Source organism: Mytilus californianus, unplaced genomic scaffold (genome assembly GCF_021869535.1).
Source record: "Mytilus californianus isolate M0D057914Y unplaced genomic scaffold, xbMytCali1.0.p SCAF_2, whole genome shotgun sequence".
Taxonomy (NCBI): domain Eukaryota; kingdom Metazoa; phylum Mollusca; class Bivalvia; order Mytilida; family Mytilidae; genus Mytilus; species Mytilus californianus.
This window is the reverse complement of record NW_026262668.1, coordinates 6,369,979-6,392,561: the sequence shown is the minus strand read 5'-3', so window position 1 is coordinate 6,392,561 and position 22,583 is coordinate 6,369,979. Positions and strand designations below refer to the sequence as shown.

The window sequence follows — 22,583 nt, the reverse complement described above, 5'->3', positions numbered from 1 at the left end:
TCAAACATCATCATTTTCCAAACACACAAAAAAACAAATTTCAACTGGAACAATGTTGAAAATGTTGTCATATGTTTGAATCCGTGTTTATATTGAACAAATTGAAAATATATAATTGATATTGAATAAATACATCACAAAGTCATGCAGTTTTGAGAGAAGATGCTTGTACTTTCACCTTCATAGAAGATAATTTTTTTACTCAGGTATATTAATCAATGAGTGATGGGTTTCTCTTTGAAGAAATTTAAAGGTCCCAGTGTCAGAATAAACTATACAGAGAACAATAGAACTGACAAAAGTTTAAATACCTGGACCAAGAGGAGATGACTCTGTGGAAATGTTTCATTTGGTTCCCAATAAATTATATAACAAATATCTAATCATTATCTTCAAGCACAACAAAAAAAAAGAAAGAAAAAAAGCAGTAAACTGATTATTTGTGTGAATTTTCTAAGCCCAAGGACCATAACTCTACAAAAAAATCATCCAAATCAAACAAATTTGCACTTGATCTGTAACTTGTCATTGTAAAACTAAATACTGAATATCAAATCAATTTCTTCAAGCATAACAAAATAAGTGTAGAAAACTGATTATTCATGTTAATTTCATAAGTCCAAGGACCACAACTCTACACAAAATCATCAGTTCAAAACAAAAATTCATACTTGATCTGTAACTGGACATGATAAAACTATCTACCAAATATCAAATCAATATCTTAAAGCACGAAGAAAAAAGTGTGGAAAACTGATTTTCCAGACTGACGGATGGATTTCAAACCATGTGTCCCCTTCTACTATGCTGGAAGGCGACTAATAACCATGTACTGTATCAAATGTCTAAGAAATGGAAAACAAATATAGGGTAAAACAATCCAACTTTAATAGGCGAATAATGCTGTAATTTTTTTCAAAGTTATCTTTCAAGAAAATTAATATTCTTGTTCTCCTTCTTCCTCTTCTCCCTCTACAGAATCTACACCAACTTCCTCATAATCTTTCTCCAGAGCTGCCAAATCTTCACGAGCTTCAGAAAATTCTCCTTCTTCCATACCTTCTCCTACATACCAATGAACAAAAGCACGTTTAGCATACATCAAATCAAACTTGTGATCAAGACGTGCCCAGGCTTCAGCAATAGCAGTAGTATTACTCAACATGCAGACAGCTCTTTGTACTTTAGCTAAATCTCCTCCTGGAACAACAGTGGGTGGCTGGTAGTTGATTCCGACCTTGAACCCAGTTGGACACCAATCAACAAACTGGATGGTTCTCTTTGTTTTAATGGTAGCTATTGCAGCATTGACATCTTTTGGTACAACATCTCCTCTGTATAACATACAGCAAGCCATGTATTTGCCATGACGTGGATCACATTTCACCATTTGGTTGGCAGGTTCAAAACAAGCATTGGTGATTTCTGCAACTGAAAGTTGTTCATGGTATGCTTTCTCAGCAGAAATAACTGGTGCATAAGTTACAAGTGGAAAATGAATACGTGGATATGGCACCAAGTTGGTCTGAAACTCAGTAAGATCAACATTCAAAGCACCATCAAAACGTAGTGAGGCAGTAATGGAGCTGACAATCTGACCAATCAGACGATTCAAGTTAGTGTATGTTGGCCTCTCAATGTCGAGGTTACGACGGCAGATGTCATAGATGGCTTCATTGTCAACCATAAAAGCACAATCTGAGTGCTCAAGTGTGGTGTGAGTTGTCAAAATGGAGTTGTATGGTTCTACAACTGCAGTGGAAACCTACAAAAGATTGCATTTATAAATATTTAAATAAAATGCTCTGCTGGGCGCAGCTTGATACAACCACAGAGGTCGAACCCTGAACAGTTGGGGCAAGTATGGACACAACATTCAAGCTTGATACAGCACTGAATTTGGATTGTGATTAAATATTTGACACAGCATAGGTTTCTGAAGCAGAATGAATGTGGTCTAAGAACTTAAAATTTTTTAATTTACCTATTCAAACCTATTCTGTACCCCTACCTGGCAATCTAAATTTAGGAGTAAAAATCTGCTGATTATATATGCCCAAATTTGGTACTGTCAATGTAAATGAAATACTTGAAAGTACCTTGATTTCATGTGTCGACTATACGGTATGGGATTTTCTCATTGTTGAAGGCCATATGGATGCCTATAACTGCTTACATCCACTTTAAGTGGATAGTTGTCTCATTGGCAATCATACATCTCCTTATTCTTATTAAGCGTGTAATTAAGTGCCAACACTAGGTGTATACAGAAACAAAATATTTTTTTAAAGATGATTTCACATATAACCTAGTTTTCTTTTGTTCCGTCTTGAATTTTCAACAGGTATGCTTCCAAATATTTATATCAATGCATTTCTTTCTATATATATTATACACATAGGCATATTGGTGGCCTTCGGCTGTTTTCTGCTCTTTGGTCGGGTTGTTGTCTCTTTGACACATTCCCCATTTCCATTCTCAATTTTATATACAGGAACTTGTCCAATTCTACTGTAAACTAGCTCTTTCAATTAAATGCATTTTTTCCTTTCCAAGTTTGACTTCATAAAAAAAATATAGAAGAATCAAATGAAGAAATTAATGTAAAATCCTATTGAACTGCTTGAAAAATTACCTGTGGAGCTGGGTAAATTGCAAATTCCAGTTTTGACTTTTTTCCATAATCAACTGACAATCTCTCCATCAATAAGGAAGCAAATCCTGATCCAGTTCCACCACCAAAGCTGTGGAAAATCAGGAATCCTTGTAGACCGGTACACTGGTCAGCCTAAAAAATAATAATTATTTTTTGCTCGTATACATATTTTGTGAAATATAAATATAAAAATTAGGAGATGTCAATGTTTATCTGCTGCTGTTGGAAATAGTACTGGTATTCTATTTAAAACATTTATTCATTATTTATTTATAAATTTATAACAAAGAGAAGAACCCATACTATGCAGCCCTCAATTCAGTCTACTGAAATGGTCGCCTGGGCGACTTTAAAAACTGATTGGCGACCAAAAAATCATAACTGGTCGCCATTTAGGCTATTAGAATATTGAAAATCTGGCGACCGTAAATTTTCGGAAAGTTTGCCCTGATCAGAGTCGGGTTTTAAAAAATTGTCTGAACGCTTGACAGTAACACAAATTTTTACTGTATTTCAAGCGCCTTTTAGATTTAAGCTTGATCTTGTCAGTGCTTTATTGCATCAGGTACTTGTAGTTCATTTGTAAGCCATTTGTTGTCGTTGACTTACTGAAAGGATTTATATATATCTATCTTCGTATTTCCGCACTCAGTCACAACTTGGACTAGTACGTGCCGTTAAAAAGAAAACCATTGGCATTTATAGATTGTGTTTATTGAAAGCACATGGTCAAGCCTCATTCTTGATTTCGTCAGTAAACGGATGGAAACAAGTTCGGCAACAATTTTGTAACTTGTTCTCGTAGATTCAATAAAATACTGGCTACAATTTAGCAAACGATTTCAGATGTTCACTTGACCGATCGGGCAATCACCAGTGCTTCTGCACAAATCCAATGAGATTTTGACTAGACTTGGGCTTTGGACTACCGTTTAACGTCGCAGACTGTTTTAAAACATGTACAATGTCAATGAATATAATATCAAATAAATCATGTTGTTTTTATACGACTGCAAAAAAATTTTGACACATTGGTTTTCGCACTCTAATTTTAGTTTAAGTGAATGGATCTCTATGAAATTTTACCATAAGGTTCAATACCACAAAAGGAAGGTTGGGATTGATTTTGGGGGTTATGGTACCAACAGTTAAGGAATTAGGGGCCAAAAATAAGCATTTTTGTAACTTCCAGACATAACTTGTGTGTTAGTGTATGGATCTCTCTGACATTGTACCACAAGGTTCCATATCACAAAGGGAATCCTGGGATTGATTTTGGGGGTAATTGCCTCAAAATTTTAGGAATTAGGGGCAAAAAAACAAGCATTTTTCTACTTTCATGACAATAACTTGTGTGTAAGTGTATGGATCTTTCTGAAATTGTACTACAAGGTTCCATATCACAAAGGGAAAGCTGGAATTGAGTTTGGGGGTAATTGCCCAAAACGATTAGGAATAAGGGGCCAAAAATAAGCTTTTTTCTAGTTTCCAGACAATAACTTGTGTTCAAGTGTATGGATCTCTCTGAAATTGTACTGCAAGGTACCATACCACAAAGGGAAAGCTGGAATTGATTTTGGGGGTAATTGCCTCAAAATTTTAGGAATTAGGCGCCAAAAAGGGGCAAAAAACAAGCATTTTTGTAGTTTCTGGACAATAACTTGTGTGTAAGTGTATGGATCTTTATGAAATTGTACTACAAGGTTCCATATCACAAATGGAAAGCTGGGTTTGAGTTTGGGGGTAATTGCCCTAAACGTTTTGGAATTTGGGGCCAAAAAGGGGCCTAAAAACAAGCATTTTTCTAGTTTCCAGACAATAACTTGTGTTCAAGTGTATGGATCTCTCTGAAATTGTACTGCAAGGTACCATACCACAAAGGGAAGGCTGGTATTGAGTTTTGGGGTGATGAATCATAAGGGGGTTCAAAATTTGGGGGAGGGATTTTTTTCCCTTTTTTTTCCTTTAAAATTTTCCATTTTAAATTGGTTATTTCTGATTTATATATAAAAGCAAATAATAATATGGTTTGAATAGGTAAATTAGGAAAATCCCATACCGTATAGTCGACACATGAAATCAAGGTACTTTCAAGTATTTCATTTACATTGACCGTACCAAATTTGGGCATATATAATCAGCAGATTTTTACTCCTAAATTTAGATTGCCAGGTAGGGGTACAGAATAGGTTTGAATAGGTAAATTAAAAAATTTTAAGTTCTTAGACCACATTCATTCTGTGTCAGAAACCTATGCTGTGTCAAATATTTAATCACAATCCAAATTCAGTGCTGTATCAAGCTTGAATGTTGTGTCCATTCTTGCCCCAACTGTTCAGGGTTCGACCTCTGCCTCTGAAATTTTGAGTTGGCCACTAAATTTTCATGTCTGATGGCCAATTGGCAACCTCATTTCAGAAGCTACTTTGAGGGCTGCTATGTAGTAAGCCTTTTTAAAAGGCATCAGTATGACAAGTAAATGTGGAACAATTTAAAAGAGGCCTTGTTTATTCTATGAGAATTGAAAGAAAAACCTGGATTAAGGGCATACGATACAGTTACAGGGGACGTATATATGATGTTGCTAACGTAAAATGTTATTTTTCGTGACGTTAAACTGTGACATATCGGGAAAAGATGTATTGTTTGACTGATTTTTATCCTTCACACTGATTTAACTTGAAAATGAGTTCATGGACCCCTCAATTTAAAAATGACATTTGGCTTGATTATGTATGAAGATTATTTGTGCCAATTTTTATAAACAAATCACCAATTAATTTTTTTTTAAATTAGATAAATATACAGCAAAAAATGCTGTTTTTTTTTACTAAAATCATGAAAATGTGAATAAATGAATGATTTCCAAAGAAGTGTTACACAAATTCAAAGCACACTTCTGTAGAGAAGATATTACAGATGTTTTTACAAAAGTCCACTTGCGTTTATCTTTTGAAACAAAAAAGTTAGGTATGTCTTTCCAAAGGATAGACATTTCCAAGAAACTGAAATTTTCAGTAAATGTCTAAAATTTCGACCCCATTTATCTCTAAAAGTAGCACATGAAGGTTAATTTTTTATTACACATTTGAATTGACTAGGTGAAAAATAGCTTGTATGCAAACTTTAGTAAAAAAATTCACTGTGGGATCAAAACTATCATCTGCCTTTAAAGTTTCCTTGTTGAGTCACATATGGCTAGCAAACTTTTATCATTCTGCAGCTTCACAGCTTAAATTGACATCCATGAACATAGTTGGAATTGAAATGACAGTAATACAAGTTGGAATGTGGCAACTTTCTGAATCCAGATTCAATCATTTCTTTTATTAAACCCAAAGTACCTGTACCATCTCAGAACTATTGAAAAAGAGGGTTCCTTTTAAACAATTCTGAAAATGGTCCTTTGCATAAAAGATATTGAACCCTTCCTCAGCCTTCACGCTTAACTTTTGAGTCCACAAGCCAGAAGCTCAATTTTTTGAAAATTTTAGTTGGATTCTGTTGGCTTGTAGAGAAATACTTTACAAGCCAATGCCGTAGGACTTGTGGTTAAGCGTGAAGTCTGCTCTCTCCCCCAAACCACTGCTATCAATATAACAAAACAGAACAAATATTGTCTTCTTCTTCAAAATTCACAACTCTCAACATTTGTTAGAATCCTGTTAAAAAGCAAAAATGAGTAAATGAGAACATTGAATATTGGACAACAATTTCAATTTTACATACAAGCTTTCTAATCCTGTCAAGTACTAAATCTACAATTTCTTTCCCAATGGTGTAATGACCTCTTGCATAATTATTAGCTGCATCCTCCTTTCCAGTAATAAGTTGTTCTGGGTGGAAAAGCTGACGATAGGTTCCTGTACGGACCTCATCTGTTAAAATATAAATTTGGTTATGGATATTAGTGTCAGATTTGAAGATTAAAGACTTTTCACAATTAGGGTTTTAGCATCCAATACCATGGTGTGTTTTATATTTTCCATAGCACTGATCAAGTCCTTGATAATACTTATTGGCAAATTGTGTTATTAAAGTTTCTGTATTATGTTTATTTGATAAAGCACTTTATTGTTACTATTATGGCTTTGTAATCAGTCCCCTTTGATAAAACCAAAGTCACCAACAATAATAAAAGAACAGAGTTCCAATGTTCCCCGCATTGCACATTTTTTATCTGTCAAAGAGCAATAACTTAATTAAAAGGAATATTTTTGTTTATTCTTTAAAACTTTTTATAAATTATAAATATCTTTAAAGAAATGTACATGTAGGCTTAAAAGCTTAAAAGCACTTACAATGCAATTTTCTGTACACTTATAATATTTCCAAGGGGTGCAACTCTTTTTAAAAATAGTTGATCGGCACTGAATTTCAAAATTGTTTGAGGCATTGCTAATATAAACTTTTGATGTAAGTTTAATAAAAATCTGGCATGTGAGAGTGCTTACAAGACCAGACAGACAGATGATCGGTATTTCAATGCCTCCCCCCTCCCAAAAAAAAAATATATTAACTTGTTCTCTACCTCCAAAAACTTAACAAGTGTCCAAGGCGTGAAGCTCTGCTATTTAGAATAAAAGTACTTTTGAATGGAATCAAAAGTTTATCAGATATTCACTCATGCTCATCATAATCTAAAGCAGATACATATTTGCAGAAAACGGTGATCAGATGCTTTGTGCTCTCTTGAATTATTATATCTTTAAATCATGATAATCTTGTTTAAAAAATATTAAATGACTTAAATTTCATTTTTAAACTTGTCAAAAATTGTATGCCAATAAAAAAGGAAATCATAAATTATTTTGGTAAACAAGTTACTGAAGATCTGGTAATGTCGTGATTACTTAAGAAAAATAATATCATACCTACATTTTATCTATGTGGGATATAATCCAACTAGGGTCAGGTTACCAGAACCAAACAATTTATTCTAAATGATTCAATGATATTTATTTTTTAGGTACCATATTCTTAAATACAAGATTATAATTATACTGTCTTGCTGTTCTTTTCATGTTGTTTTTGTATGCATCAATCACTCATTTGTAAATTGTAGTAAACTTACCGACAACAGTTGGTTCTAAATCAACAAATACAGCCCTAGGGACATGTTTGCCTGCTCCTGTTTCACTGAAGAAAGTGTTGAAGGAGTCATCACCACCACCAATGGTCTTGTCACTTGGCATCTGACCATCAGGCTGGATACCATGTTCAAGACAGTACAATTCCCAGCAGGCATTACCAATTTGGACCCCAGCTTGTCCCACATGAATGGAAATACACTCTCGCTGAAAAATAAAATTGAGGATGCACAAGATTTACAGACTCAAGTAAAAAGATTAGCAGGGTTACTTAAAAACATGTTTTTTTTATGTTGTTCTCTGCAGGTGGCTTATTTGTGGCAGTGCAATCCCAGGGGATGCCAAAGTTTGTTGGATTGTTTGGCTCTCATTTATAGTTCAGCTGGAGGAGTTACTTGGGGATGGTGCTTAACAGTCATACAAGTCAATGTGATGTTGTTTTAGTGAACCCTGAAATTTAGATACAATCTGAGTAAACTTATTCTAAAAGGTTACCAATTCAACATTGTAACTATTATATCTTTGAGTATTGTTTTTATTGGTATAAATATTGATTTTGTTATCAGTAAATTAAAACTCTACTATAAATATTATTGTTATACACATATGCACAGTCACAGTTCTACTATCTATACCTATATTTTGGCATTGCACAAGGTCATGTTTTTTCTGTTAATGAAATCTTTTATATACACTAAATTCAATGGATATGTATTGATTGATAGTTTAGTCTGTAGATACATGCTTTTTTATCAGTTGTTATTGCTTTGAACTAGCTGTCAGTAACTTTGAGTACTCTCAGATATGTACTGTGTCTTTTTTGTTGTGGGGATGTATAAATTCCATCACATCCGGTCTGTGTTTAATTTAATTGATTTTCTATGCTTTGTATCAATCTGATGAGTTAATCCCCTTTAAACTGATTATTATAGTTTGTTTTTATGTTGTACTGTTACACCACTGTCCAAGGTTTATAGGAGGGTTTATCGCCAGCAAACATATTTAACCCTGCCACATTCTGTATGCGTCTTTCCCAATTCAGGAGCCTGTAATCTAGTGGTTGTCATTTGTTGCTGTATATCATTATCATATTTGTTTTTTCATTTATTGTTTTGTACATAAATCAGGCTGTTAATAAAATTGTTTATATTTTTTGACATTTGTCATTTCGGGGTCTTTTAAAGCTTACTTTGCGCTATGTGTTTGGCTCTGTATCCCCAGGCTTTGAGAAATCAACTGGACATTTGATCAAGTAAAATGTTCTTCTTATCTGGACAAGACTTTTTTTACAGGACAATCACACATATGAATGATTTGGACAAAAGTTAAAATTTTGTACTGGTCATGACTCATTTGGTCTAGTAATGCATTTCACTTAACTGGTCTTAGCCCAATGTCCACTGACCTTGGGAATGACCGTTTTGCTCATTGTTGATGGCGATACAGTGACCTACTGTTGTAAACTTCTATGTCATTTAGTCTCTGGTGGAGAGTTGTCTCATTGGCAATCATACCACATCTTATTACATATACTACAAGTAGGATTATTAGTGTGAATTAAAAAAGAATGCAGAGGGCCATTTATACTTTGTTTCTTAGCTGGAGGAGACACCAGTAGGGGATGGTGCTTAAGAATCTTATGAATATGAATCTATGATTTCCCCAAGGCTATACCAGCTAAGCAAGAAAATAAAACAATACAGAAATTAAAGGAAAAACTATAAATAAATAAATGATGTTCTAATAGAATATTTACACTTGTATGCAAATTTGTCGGCCATTACTTAAAACTGCTCAAAGCACTTTTGAGTTATTGTCCGAAAACTGGAAAATCCCCCCTTTTTTTAAGAATAAAATTCCACAACTCAGAAACTTAAAATCTAAAATTTATAAAAACCGAAAGGGAGCTTAATACGTCAATAGATATAAACGATCACCAAAGTTTCATGAAAACTGCTCAAAGCACTTTTGAGTTATTGGCCGAAAACTGGAAAATCCCCCTTTTTTAATGAATAAAAGCCCATAACTCAGAAATGTAAAATCCAAAATTTATAAAACTCAGAAGGGAGCTAACATCACCACAGTTTCATGCAAATTGGTTAAAGCGATTTTGAGTTATTGTCCGACATGTTGACGACAGACAGACAAGGTAACAGACAAAAACAGTTTTAAATTATTACAATATTGTTATTATTTGATGCATACTTTGATCATTTTTCAATAAAAAATATATTAAGTATGCAGAACTGTGATAAATAAATTACTTTTAGTTTATTTAAATTATTTCCTGTATTATATGAAAAAAAACACAAGAAATTTATTCTGGCTTCAATATATAGTCATAGACATTTCTAAGAGATCTACACTTCCAGAGACAAAACTAGTGAATTAATTTATATATATTGTCTTTAACTGTTTAATTAAGACATAACCAATAAAGACACACTTTAAAACCATATATAATTACACCAGGTATGAAACGTCTCAGTTACGAATCGACCTAGTTACGAAACGACCAGGTTACGAAACGACTAGCATTCGTAGCGATAAGTGAACACAACAGGGGTCCAGTTTAATTTGGACCTGTGGGCCAGGTGATCTATAAATTTGTAATCCCATGTATTACGAAATATATAGGGATCCAAAAGATGTAATATACTTCTAAACTGTAGTGTACACAAAGTTAAATGAAAAGTACCGATCATGCTCTTTTCAATATTATAAGACATTACGACCGAACGTTTTTACTTCTATATATACAAAAACTTGCCTAATAGTAAAAAAGATAAATATTTGACTGTAGGTTAAATATAGCAGTACGGGTTATAAACAAATATACTGAATCCAATAATACATTACCATTTTTCTTATAGTTGACTCAAAGAATTGCCGTCAGTGCAACGTTGACTACAAATTCAAAGTGACTGACGCTCAAACGTTGGCCAGCATTTATATACAACTACGTCACCAATCGCACGTGCCACCAAGGTGAAATGACAAACTACATATAAATATAGAACAACCTGTTATCTTAATTATTTATAGTACATAGTTCTTAGCCAAATATTATCTGGAATATATTAACATGATCATGTAAGAAATTCGTCTGCTAGTTTTTCTCCGGAAAAAGACGATTGACGGAAAGTGCCGACCACATGACATCAACCGGATGTAGGAAATGAAGCGCCACCATAATCAACATCGTTAATGAAAATCTGAAAATCCAGACTAAATCAGTTTAACAGTTGATAAAAGGCTTTTAATACCCCAACAAGATTTGACAGCCAGTTGAAATAACTGTAATTACCGTAAATAATTCAGAGATAAGACAAAGAAAGTTCTGTCTTAGTTAAGTTACGAGAAAAACGAGTGATCTAACTTCTTAGACTCCTCAGTCTCCTGTGCCTTAGTCCAAATAATTATGACGTCTTGAAAGGCTATTATATTTGTTTTCTTTGACGCCTTACATCGCAGGAAGGCGTCAAAGCAAACATTTAAAATAGCCTTCCAAGACGTCATAATTATTTGGACTACCTGTGCCTATGGTCTCAACTCTGTTGTCATTCGATTTACATCATACATGAATCCAGTATCAGAGACAGACAGGTGCTACCAAATGAGTGCAAAGAGAGTTGTCCACATGTCAGATACAAGCCTGTCATTGTCTACATGCATTTAAGAAAAGAAAACTATACCACATACAGTGATACACATTAAAACTAAAGACGTATTTACACTTGTATGCAAATTTGTCCGCCATTACTTAAAATCACACAGGTTCCCGTAAACTTTGACATCATAATTCAAAACATTTGACATCACAATTAAAAATTGATTGTTGCCTGACGTCAAAAGGTGATTTGGAGTAGATCTAAGGTCATTCGGAGGCAAAATATAGCTAAATACCAAAAGTGTAAATACGTTTATTTTCAGATAAGAAGATGTGGTAGCGTGTAAGCCTCAATTGTGAGAGGTTGTGGGTTTGAACACGGGCCAGGTCAAAGGAAATATTTTAAATTGGTATTTGCTGCTTCTCCACTTAAGCATACTGCACTAAGGAGTAAAAACAAAGACTGGTCGGCTCGGAGTCGGAATAATGTATACGGTAAGGTGACATGTCTTCCTGTGGACTGTTGCCTTGTGAACTAACATGTTAAAAATCCAATTCCGCGTGTTGGTCTAGTACAAAACAAGGTTAATATTCACAAGGTCTCATCCTGAATATGCATATTAATTTGCTGCTGGACATTAAGCAGTCATCCATTATCATCATCATAAACAACAACTTGAGATTGGTGTATTAGACAACTCTCCACGAGAGACCAAATGACGTAGAAGTAAACAACTATAGGTCACCATTCAGCCTTCAACCGTGAGCTAAATCTATATCATGTAGTATGCAATAAAAGGCAGTGAAATGACCACTGAATTAGAGGCCCTTGGCTTTGGATTAATCATGTTTTTGAGTGCTCAAGCCTCCCACTAACCATGGATAGTGGTGTAACAATACAACATATTAACAACTTCATTACTTGTACAACTCACTTGGAAAGGGCTGAACTTATCAGATTGGGAGTCCCTGACCATTTGAGCACAAAAACAAACAAAAGACGCAAAGTACTGATCTAAAAGATCTCAGTTAATGAAAGCTATATTGTACAGGGTTGTGGAAATATTTTTTGTGACCAGTTGTCCCCAGGCAAGTGAAATTGTAAATTTGACTTGTCCGGAAGTAAAGTTACTTGCCCTGATTTCTTAATGAACAATGATGAATTTTGGAATGAAGAAAACGTATTTAACTGTAAACGTGTATGTTTCTAAAACACTTGAACACCATGAAAATGGTATTCATGGTCTTTGTTTGTATGTTAGAATGATAAAAAGATAAGTAGAGTATACATCGTTGAGATAAAAACCACCCAAAAAAACAACTTTAAACTAAAGAATCTAGAGGCCAATTTTGCAATGTTTTTTTATGTTAGCTTACTTGATCATGACATATTTTCTTAACTGTGAGTCTGTGCAAAGCTTTAAAGTTAATGAAGAGATGAACTCCAAATACTTGATGAATTGTTGTTTGCATCCACCCACCCTTTCCCCTTCCCCCAAAAAAGCTTTTGGTAGGCCAATTGTAAAATGAGAATTTGTTTAGATAACTAAGCGAAATTAAAACATTATAGAACTTTAAAATCCTCTATTCAGTTTATTTTAATACTATTTGTCCATTGCCGCTTCTGATTTCCGTTTCTAGTAAAAACCAAGGCGCCTCTTCTCCTTTGGTCAACATCTGAGCGATGACCTATCTAAAGATGCTTATCCAACTCAACTGGTCATTTACTTTTCATTCTTGAGAAATCAGAGCTTGAAATTAATAATGACCATTTCCAGTGTATCGTTGCTATAACTTGATCGACGATCCAGGATCAATGGGAAAAAAATGGCAGATTATTAATGAAACCCAGGTCTGCATATATACTTATTTTTTGTTGTTTGATAATCGATCTATTTCTTGGTCATTGATATTGTTTTACTTAACATGTTGCTTTTGTCTTGTTATTTGATATTTTTCTACTTTGATGAATAAATTTTGCAGTGCATGTTAAGTTATGTTTTAAATTGATATCATGTGTACCACTGCTACGTACAACTATATATACATGACATACTTATGGTTTAGATTGAAACCAGGAAGAGCAATAAAATTACACACATTTCTATTGTACCAGTTATTGTAAAAAATTTTGGAAATTTTATTGGACATGAAAATGAAAGAATTTCTTCGAACTGAGATATTTTACTTAAAATATTTCTTGTCATTACGTGGATGAATAACAATGCTGTTTTTATAAATATTTTAGGTCTAGATGGGTAAAAATCTGTTTACAATGTCTGTGTGACAATGGAAGACACTGTCAGTCGGAGCTCTCTAGATTCTTCTTCTACTGGTGATGAATATGTTGTGGTCAATGGGGAACCAAAACTGAGAATAACTGGAGATATACGAGATATAAATGATGAAATCCTTGACAAAATGGCTTCTTCGTCAACAATAACATCAACAGATTCTTTAAATAAGGAACCAGAGAATGATTTAAATGAGCATCATGCATTACAAAGCAGCCAATCAGTGGATGAATTTTCATCAAAGCTACGGCAACAAAATGCAGGTACATTGTACATATCAGTGTCCTCCCTGGATTAGAATAGAGGAATACTGCACCAAAACAGATTTTATTAAAAAGTAAAAAAAAAAAATGGAGAAGCATTTTTTTGTTCTTAGTTCAGATTTCAACAAAAATTGCTATAAATGCATAAAACTCTATTTCAAATTGATGTGTCAATTTTTTGATATGCTAGTATTGGGAGAAATGTTTTAAAAACTGAGTTTTTGTTAAAAAATCTCAAATTTTGAGAAACAATTTTTCCTGCTAGGATTTTAACAAAAAATTAATTCCCAGTGTCAATTTGGCAGTAAAAACTAACTTTTTGTTTAAAAATCACAAAATTTGAGAAGCATCTTTTTTGTGTTCTAGATTTCAAGAAAAAAATCGATATTAAGATCTACTCATGTAATATATATGCTATTCCAAGTTAATCCTAGCGTCAAAAATGATCCATCAGCCGCTATAATACAAAAAAAAATCTCATAGTGTGGATATATTAAGAAACTCAACATTTTTAGAATTAATTCCTGGGATCGAAATTTACAAAAATTGATACCCATGTATATGTATTGCTAAAAAAAAAAATGTTTGAAATAGTATTAATTATGTGTTTCTGTGTTTAACACAAAAATATGCAAGTTTGAAATGTCACTTTTCTAGTTCTCTGATGTTCATATTTCCTAGCAAGAGAAAGATCAGTTTCACTTCCTGCAACCTCTATGGAGGAAACCGACACAGTGTTCAATGGAGTTACCTACCTTGGATGTGCTCTTGTCAATGCTCCAAGGAGTGAGGTAGAAATCTACAGGAACATGGCGATATTAAATGAACAAACACAGATGGTGATACCTATCATTCTGTCTGTGCCAAATACATCAATTGGGAATATCAGGTAAATGTTGTGTCTAATAAGGGAAAAAATATTGAGTCAATTCTCGTAATATCTCAAAATTAGAATATAGAAAAATGTCAAGAATTTACTGTTTCCCTTTGAGAAACAGAAATTTTAAAGAAACAGATTTACTCGAATTCATAATAAAAGAAGTTTGTCTCTTTTGTTGATATTCTTTATACATGCACATTATGCACTGTACACATGGATAACCATTGTTGACATTGACCCTAAAAAAATCAAGTGTTTACACATTTTTTGATATTCCTAAAATCTTATAAAATCATTCAAAGATGTGTTCATGTAACTAGGGTTCTCTTTAATACACATAAACAGGTCCTTAATGGATCTCATTCTGAATGGACATGACTTTTCACGAACCTATACCATCATAGAAAGTATCCTGATTCAGGGCTCACCCTTCTGGGCTACAATATTGCGTTCCCGTCTGTCACTCAGCTTTTCTGGTTAGTAAATGTAAGTAGTATTACTTAAAGTTCAGAAATTTTTGTGAATTTATATTATTGCGAAAATTGCATCCGGATGGGTGTGGAAAAAAATAAAAAGATGCATTTTATATTTTGACAGCTTTATTTTTATGCAACATTTCTTGAAATCCCAATAAATTATCTTGCACTTTTGTACATTATTAAACAATCTCAATGATAATTACACTTGAAACTTTTCCTAATTTACAATTTTGTAAATAGAACTTTGATTTAGTGGCTAGATTGTTTTATGAGGTTTGGGCTGTTGGTGGTTGATGGTTGTTTTCAATTTGCAGACTGCAATACAAGTTTTAACATAAAAGTTCTTGAGACAAGCTAAATACTGTAAAATTGGATTTCAGTACAGAAATCTATTTGTCAATTCTTAGTAAATTCAAATTCATTGTAACATAATTACCAGAGTTGACTCTATTAATGTTGTAATAATGTAACTTTGTTAGATAGTATTCATAAGGGCTATTCCATCAAAATGTATGTGGGAGGGTAGGAAGGGACTTTCAAAATATCCCTACAACCAAGAACCATTTTTTTAGATAATTTTGCGTAATGGTAACAGACGCATACTGAAAAAAGACCCATGACCCACAATCAATAATTAAACTTCCCTTCCTACCCTCCCACGTATGGTTTAATGGGATAGCCCTAAAGTATAAACTTATGTACATGTATATTCTTTTTTATGGATACCACATTCGACATGATATGGTGAAGATATTTACAAACTGTGTTGAAAAATTTTGGACAGTTCATTTAAAGGTTTTTTGGTGTTTTTTTTTAAAAGAGGATTTGGGATTGGGGTTTTGTCAATCTGCACTTTTTGGCTCACCTGGCCTTTTCTCATCACTTGGTGTCCATCGGTGTCCATTAACTTTTACAAAAATCTTCTCCTCCAAAACTACTGGGACAATTTTAACCAAACTTGGCTACAATCATCATTGAGGAACCTAGTTTAAATCATGTGTAAGATGACCCCACCTACCAACCAAGATGGCCACCAAGGCTAAAAATAGAGCATAAGGAAAAAATGCAAGTTTTGTCTATTATTTTGAAATCACTATAAACAGAGAAAATCTGACTTGGGCAGAAATGTTTAGAATATTGAGCTTTACCTATTATGCATTAACATCAAAATGTATAGTAATTATTTTTCTTAATTGACGAATTTTACCATATTTCATTTTTGCGACTAGTTATTGGAGTTCTTTCTCGTTAATGACAACTTTACCCATTTTTGGTTTTTTTGCCTATTATCTTGAAAACTATAAAAGATGGATACCATAGAAACTTTAAATGATAAAAATGATCATCAATACAAGATCAACAAAAAAGAGATCTTTTGATGAATTCTATTCTAGTCTACAATATTGGAGAGTGTCAATTGTTTAAGATGCACATAGACCTAGGTGAGCGACACAGGCTCCTGAGGGCCTCTAGTTATATGATTTTGCCATGCATAAAGTTTTGAATTATTATTCATGTCGTGTATAAGACCCATTTTCAGAAACTTCCACTACTTACAGTGCTTTCCAACCCTGTATGGTGGACCTATACATTTATTTCTGGAATAATTCTTACAGGAATATATTTCATAAGTCGAATAGGGTACCTATGTTGTATGCAGTTTATTTAATTTGAACCAATTTACTTGTCATTTTAGATTCTTACAACTAGTACTTATAATTATGATCTTGTGTTTTTTTTTCGGCCAAGTGCCTTATGATTGTTTTACTTCAAAAATTTGATTGAATTGAAAAACAGTCCCAATTTAATTTGTTTCTGTTTTTAATTGAATAATCAAACAAGCTAGCAAGCTGGACATAAAACCCTTTAATTGGCACAAGAAAATTTAGTTTTTTGGTACTACTTTAAATTTGCTCATTATATATAGGAAATGCTAGAATAAAAAATTATAAACAAATTACTGGTAGACAAGATTTACACAGTTATTACATGTATGTCATAATTATGCCATAATATGCTCATATTTCACAAAAAATGAAAATAAATTCAGATTTTCTGCAGTCTTTAATTATTATCCATATTTCCCCCTGTTGGAAACATTTGCTGCAGCAAAATAGAAAAGTAATTGTTTTTAGAGAATCTTTCTTATCGCTATTTACAAAATCCAACCAAATATATAGTTGTGTATTTTGATGCACCCATACTTTTTTAATCCAACATATACTTGATATATGTATATATATATATATATATCAGGCGATTTTCCCTGAAATTTTTCTCTGTATTTATTCAATGGAAATATAGTTAAGTCTCCCAAACGAAGTTTGGGAAGACTTATTGTTTTTGCTCAGTTCTTATTATTATTATTATTCTTCTTCTTCTTCTTCTTCTTCTTCTTCTTCTTCTTCTTCTTCCGCCGCTTTTAAATTTGAACTTGTCCGCACCCGTTCTCCAAAACCGCTTGTCGGATTAACTTAGGGTTTCACAATATGTTAGACTAACATGTCTAGTGGTGCAATCAGGGTTTTGTTTTTGCAATGGGGTTTATAAAGGGGTACTTTGAGGGGCAAAAAGAAAAGAGGGTTTTACTATAGAACCCTATGGGATTTTATTTTTAAAAATTTTCAAATGATTATAAATTGAAAACCATTCCTGATAGACACAAACTTTTTAATTGAAAATGTTCTAAATGATAAAGCCCATTAAATGAAATACAGGGTTCGTCCCCAGGGGTCACCCCACCCCCTGCCATTTAAGAAAGTTCTAATACCTTGTAAGTGGTCAAGATCCCCACCCCTAAACCATATATATTCTGGTTTGTCATGCTAAGATGGTTTGAATGATATACAGGGTTAGTCCCCAGGGGTCATCCCCACCCCCTGTCATTTGAGAAAGTTCAAATATCTTGTAAATGGTCGAGATCCCCACCCCTAAACCATATATATTCTGGTTTGTCATGCTAAGATGGTTTGAATGATATACAGGGTTAGTCCCCAGGGGTCACCCCCACCCCCTGCCATTTAAGAAAGTTCTAATATCTTCTAAGTTGTCAAGATCCCCACCCCTAAACCATATATATTCTGGTTTGTCATGCTAAGATGGTTTGAATGATATACAGGGTTAGTCCCCAGGGGTCATCCCCACCCCCTGTCATTTGAGAAAGTTCTAATATCTTGTAAATGGTCGAGATCCCCACCCCTAAACCATATATATTCTGGTTTGTCATGATAAAGCACATCAAATGAAATACAGGGTTAGTCCCCAGGGGTTACCCCCACCCCCTGCCATTTAAGAAAGTTCTTATATCTTGGAAGTGGTCAAGATCCCCACCCCTAAACCATATATATTCTGGTTTGTTATGCAAAGATGGTTTGAATGATATACAGGGTTAGTCCCCAGGGGTCATCCCGACCCCCTGCCATTTTAGAAAGTTCTAATATCTTGTAAAAGGTCGAGATCCCCAACCCTAAACCATATATATTCTGATTTGTCATGATAAACCACATCAAATGTTATACAGGGTAAGTCCCCAGGGGTCACCCCCACCCCCTGCCATTTAAGAAAGTTCTAATATCTTCTAAGTGGTCAAGATCCCCACCCCTAAACCATATATATTCTGGTTTGTCATGTTGAGATGGTTTGAATGATATACAGGGTAAGTCCCCAGGGGTCATCCCGACCCCCTGCCATTTGAGAAAGTTCTAATATCTTGTAAATGGTCGAGATCCCCACCCCTAAACCATATATATTCTGGTTTGTCATGTTGAGATGGTTTGAATGATATACATGGTAAGTCCCCAGGGGTCATCCCGACCCCCTGCCATTTGAGAAAGTTCTAATATCTTGTAAATGGTCGAGATCCCCACCCCTAAACCATATATATTCCTATTTGTCATGTCTCGAACATTTGAATGACGTACACGGGCAGTCCCCAGGGGTTCCCCCCACCCCCAATGTTCTAATATCTTGTAAATGGTTGAGATCGCCACCCCTAAACCATATATATTCCTGTTCGTCATGTAATGAACATTTGAATGACGTATAGGGCCAGTCCCCAGGGGTTCCTCCCCACCCCCAATATTCTAGTATCTTGTAAATGGTCGAGATCCCCACCCCTAAACCATATATATTCTGGTTTGTCATGATAAAGCACATCAAATGTAATACAGGGTTAGTCCCCAGGGGTCACCCCCACCCCCTGCCATTTAAGAAAGTTCTAATATCTTCTAAGTTGTCAAGATCCCCACCCCTAAACCATATATATTCTGGTTTGTCATGCTAAGATGGTTTGAATGATATACAGGGTTAGTCCCCAGGGGTCATACCCACCCCCTGTCATTTGAGAAAGTTCTAATATCTTGTAAATGGTCGAGATCCCCACCCCTAAACCATATATATTCTGGTTTGTCATGATAAAGCACATCAAATGAAATACAGGGTTAGTCCCCAGGGGTTACCCCCACCCCCTGCCATTTAAGAAAGTTCTTATATCTTGAAAGTGGTCAAGATCCCCACCCCTAAACCATATATATTCTGGTTTGTCATGCCAAGATGATTTGAATGATATACAAGGTTAGTCCCCAGGCATCACTAATGCATATAACTTTACTGGACCAAACCAATTTTCACTGGACATTGCCCAATGTCAGGCGACCCTGGGAATTACGAATTATGGGAGCTTCGTTTGGGAGACTTCATAACAGCATCCTGTTACAATCAGTTCTTGTTTTATTTGCAATCCTGATAAAAAAAAAAAACTTTCAAACCGTGTGTTGTATTATGGTGATTTTTACCATGTCAACTTTGTATTAATGTATTTTGTTTTATCTTTGCATTGCAGACAGGATAAATTGGTTCGGTATGCATTTTACTCATTTCCCTCTCTTTATGTTTTTATGGTGTTTTGTGCTTGTTTTACGTTTCTTTGATTTAGTGTATTAATTTTAGTTGCTTAATTCTACAGCCTTCATATCTTTTTAAAAAAACATTGAACATAATGAGTGATTGAGACTTTTAAAAAGTGGTTGACTAATGTCAGTGAATATGAATTATGCAATTAGCTCTTTGTAATCCAAATCTGAATTCTTCATTATATTTTATAAACACATCATTTTAACCTTCTTCTACCACATTTGCAAAAGTTTTAATTACAAATTGAGATCTTTTTAATTCTTAAGATGTATTTGTTTTATTTTACAATGTTTACAACAAATTTATAGGCATATGTTATTACAAAATAATTTCAAAGGACAGGGTGAAATTACTTTACTGAAATTTGAACATTTAATTTAAGATTTCAATTTATGTCTGTTTTAAAGTTGAGATGTGGCAAAATTAAAACCAAGAGTTTTTTATCCATTGTGTCACATAAAAAAAGGCCCTTCTAAGTGTTACAGTGAAAAATACAAAGATTTGGGTCGTATTTTGCATAGTTTTTGGGCCTGCAAATACAGAGCGCATGCAAGTACCAACTAGATAATTTACCACAATGTTTGTCAATATGAACTTTCATGTAAATATTTTTGTTGTTCATGTACTTGCATGTGTTCAATAATTCCTGATAACAAATATGTGTGAAAATATGCAAATTTTAAATTTTTTGTGAAAAAAAAAAATTAAATATTGTATCTTAAGTCTATTAAATCTCTGTAAATATTCATGATATTACACCAAAGATAATACACTTTAAAGTTTGCTCAAATTTAAGAATTACTGTTAAGCCAAATTCACAGAGTTCTGTAAAACTTAATTTTTGTAGGCCGAAAAGGATTCTTATTGCACCTCCCCTTTTCTCTGTTGAATAACAGGAAGTCTAGGGTATTATGAGACAACAACCTAGCAACACACAAAAATATCAAGCTTAACATAGAGTGTATAGTGTATGTCAAACTTTCCCATGTCTGGACAAGTTCTAGAAATTACAAATTTCTCAAAGGGAAAAAAACCTTTGGTCTATATCTTGATAAGTGTGGAGGTCCATAAAACTCCACGTTTTTCCTCAATTAAAGAATTAAGAAATATGATATTGCTTGTGTATGTTGATTATATATACGTATATCAAACCTAATAAACACGATCACTTTGCAGACACTATTTACTGCACTAATCACCTTAATAAATATGGTATGCACAAACTAATTAACTTTTTAATTTCAACAAAAGTTTAGGAGTTGTATATTTAAAGCAAAAAGTCTAATATTTAGAGGCCTGTAAGGACAATACCTGTGCTGATTGAAATTTTATGGGAGTATTGCCCTTTGGAGCTTTCTCCATGTTAGTTTTGAGAATAAAATTGCAGTATAAGGTGTACTCATATGGAGTTATTGCCCCTGAAATATTAATATTATCCAATTTTCACAGTTTTGGCTGTTATCATGAAAACTAAAGGGGCTAGATAGATTTTGAATTGCAAAAATTATCAGGACAACAAGATCTATTTACCCTTTGCCTGAAAATTTCACTAGAATCTGTCAACCTGTTTTTGGAGTTGTTGCCCCTTATAAGTTTTCCAATTTTTGCAGTTTTTATACGACCGCAAAAAATTTTTTGGGATCGTATAATGGAATGATGTCGTCATCGTCTGCGTCGGCGTCCAAAGACACATTGGTTTCCGGACAATAACTTTAGTTTAAGTGAATGGATCTCTATGAAATTTTTTAAGAAGGTTCAATACCACAAAAGGAAGGTTGGGATTGATTTTGGGGATGATGGTCCCAACCATTTAGGAATTAGGGGCCAAAAAGGGGCCCAAAACAAGCATTTTTCTAGTTTCAGGATAATAACTTGTGTATAAGTATTTCGATTGCTCTGAAATTGTACCACAATATTAAATACCACAAGTAGAAGGTTGGGATACATTTTAGGGGTTATGGGGCCAACAGGTTTAGGAATTAAGGGCCAAAAAGGGGCCAAAAAAACAAGCTTTTTCTAGTTTCCAGACAATAACTTGTGTGTAAGTGTATGGATATCTCTGACATTGTACCACAAGGTTCCATATAACAAAGGAAAGGCTGGGATTGAGTTTGGGGTTAATTGCCCCAAACATGTAGGAATTAGAGACCACAAAAGGACCAAAAACAAGCATTTTAAATGACGCAAAATTTAATTTTGCGGTCGTATATTGGTATGACGTTGGCTTCGTCCGGCGTCGTTGTCCGAAGACACATTGGTTTTTATACGATCGCAAAAAATTTTTGCGGTCGTATATTGGTATGACGTTGGCGTTGTCGTCGTCGACGTCCGAAGACACATTGGTTTTCGCACTCTAACTTTAGTTTAAGTGAATGGATCTCTATGAAATTTTACCATAAG

At 34.0% G+C, this 22,583-nt stretch overlaps 2 protein-coding genes across 6 annotated transcripts in view; one reads left to right on the top strand and one right to left on the bottom strand.

The window, feature by feature from the left end:
- Window positions 1–866: 866 nt before the first annotated feature.
- LOC127729170 (tubulin alpha chain, testis-specific) lies at window positions 867–10,756 on the bottom strand. Its single transcript, XM_052236853.1, has 5 exons — window positions 10,606–10,756; window positions 7,731–7,953; window positions 6,386–6,534; window positions 2,636–2,788; window positions 867–1,765 (listed from the first exon to the last, which is right to left on the bottom strand). Exons 1-5 carry the CDS (start codon window positions 10,606–10,608, stop codon window positions 938–940), a joined length of 1,356 nt encoding a protein of 451 aa, XP_052092813.1. The 5' UTR covers window positions 10,609–10,756; the 3' UTR covers window positions 867–937.
- A 160-nt stretch (window positions 10,757–10,916) lies between these two features.
- Window positions 10,917–22,583, top strand: part of LOC127729168 (rab GTPase-activating protein 1-like) — a 73,272-nt gene continuing 61,605 nt past the window's right edge. For 3 of the 5 annotated variants that reach the window (XM_052236850.1, XM_052236848.1, XM_052236851.1), the window contains exons 1-4: window positions 10,917–11,045; window positions 13,605–13,913; window positions 14,595–14,802; window positions 20,113–20,130. In XM_052236850.1, coding sequence (XP_052092810.1) covers window positions 13,646–13,913; window positions 14,595–14,802; window positions 20,113–20,130 — 494 coding nt within the window. In that variant the 5' untranslated portion in view covers window positions 10,917–11,045; window positions 13,605–13,645. The remainder of the gene's footprint in view (window positions 11,046–13,604; window positions 13,914–14,594; window positions 14,803–20,112; window positions 20,131–22,583) is intronic. The other 2 variants (XM_052236852.1, XM_052236849.1) reach the window with 1 other exon arrangement.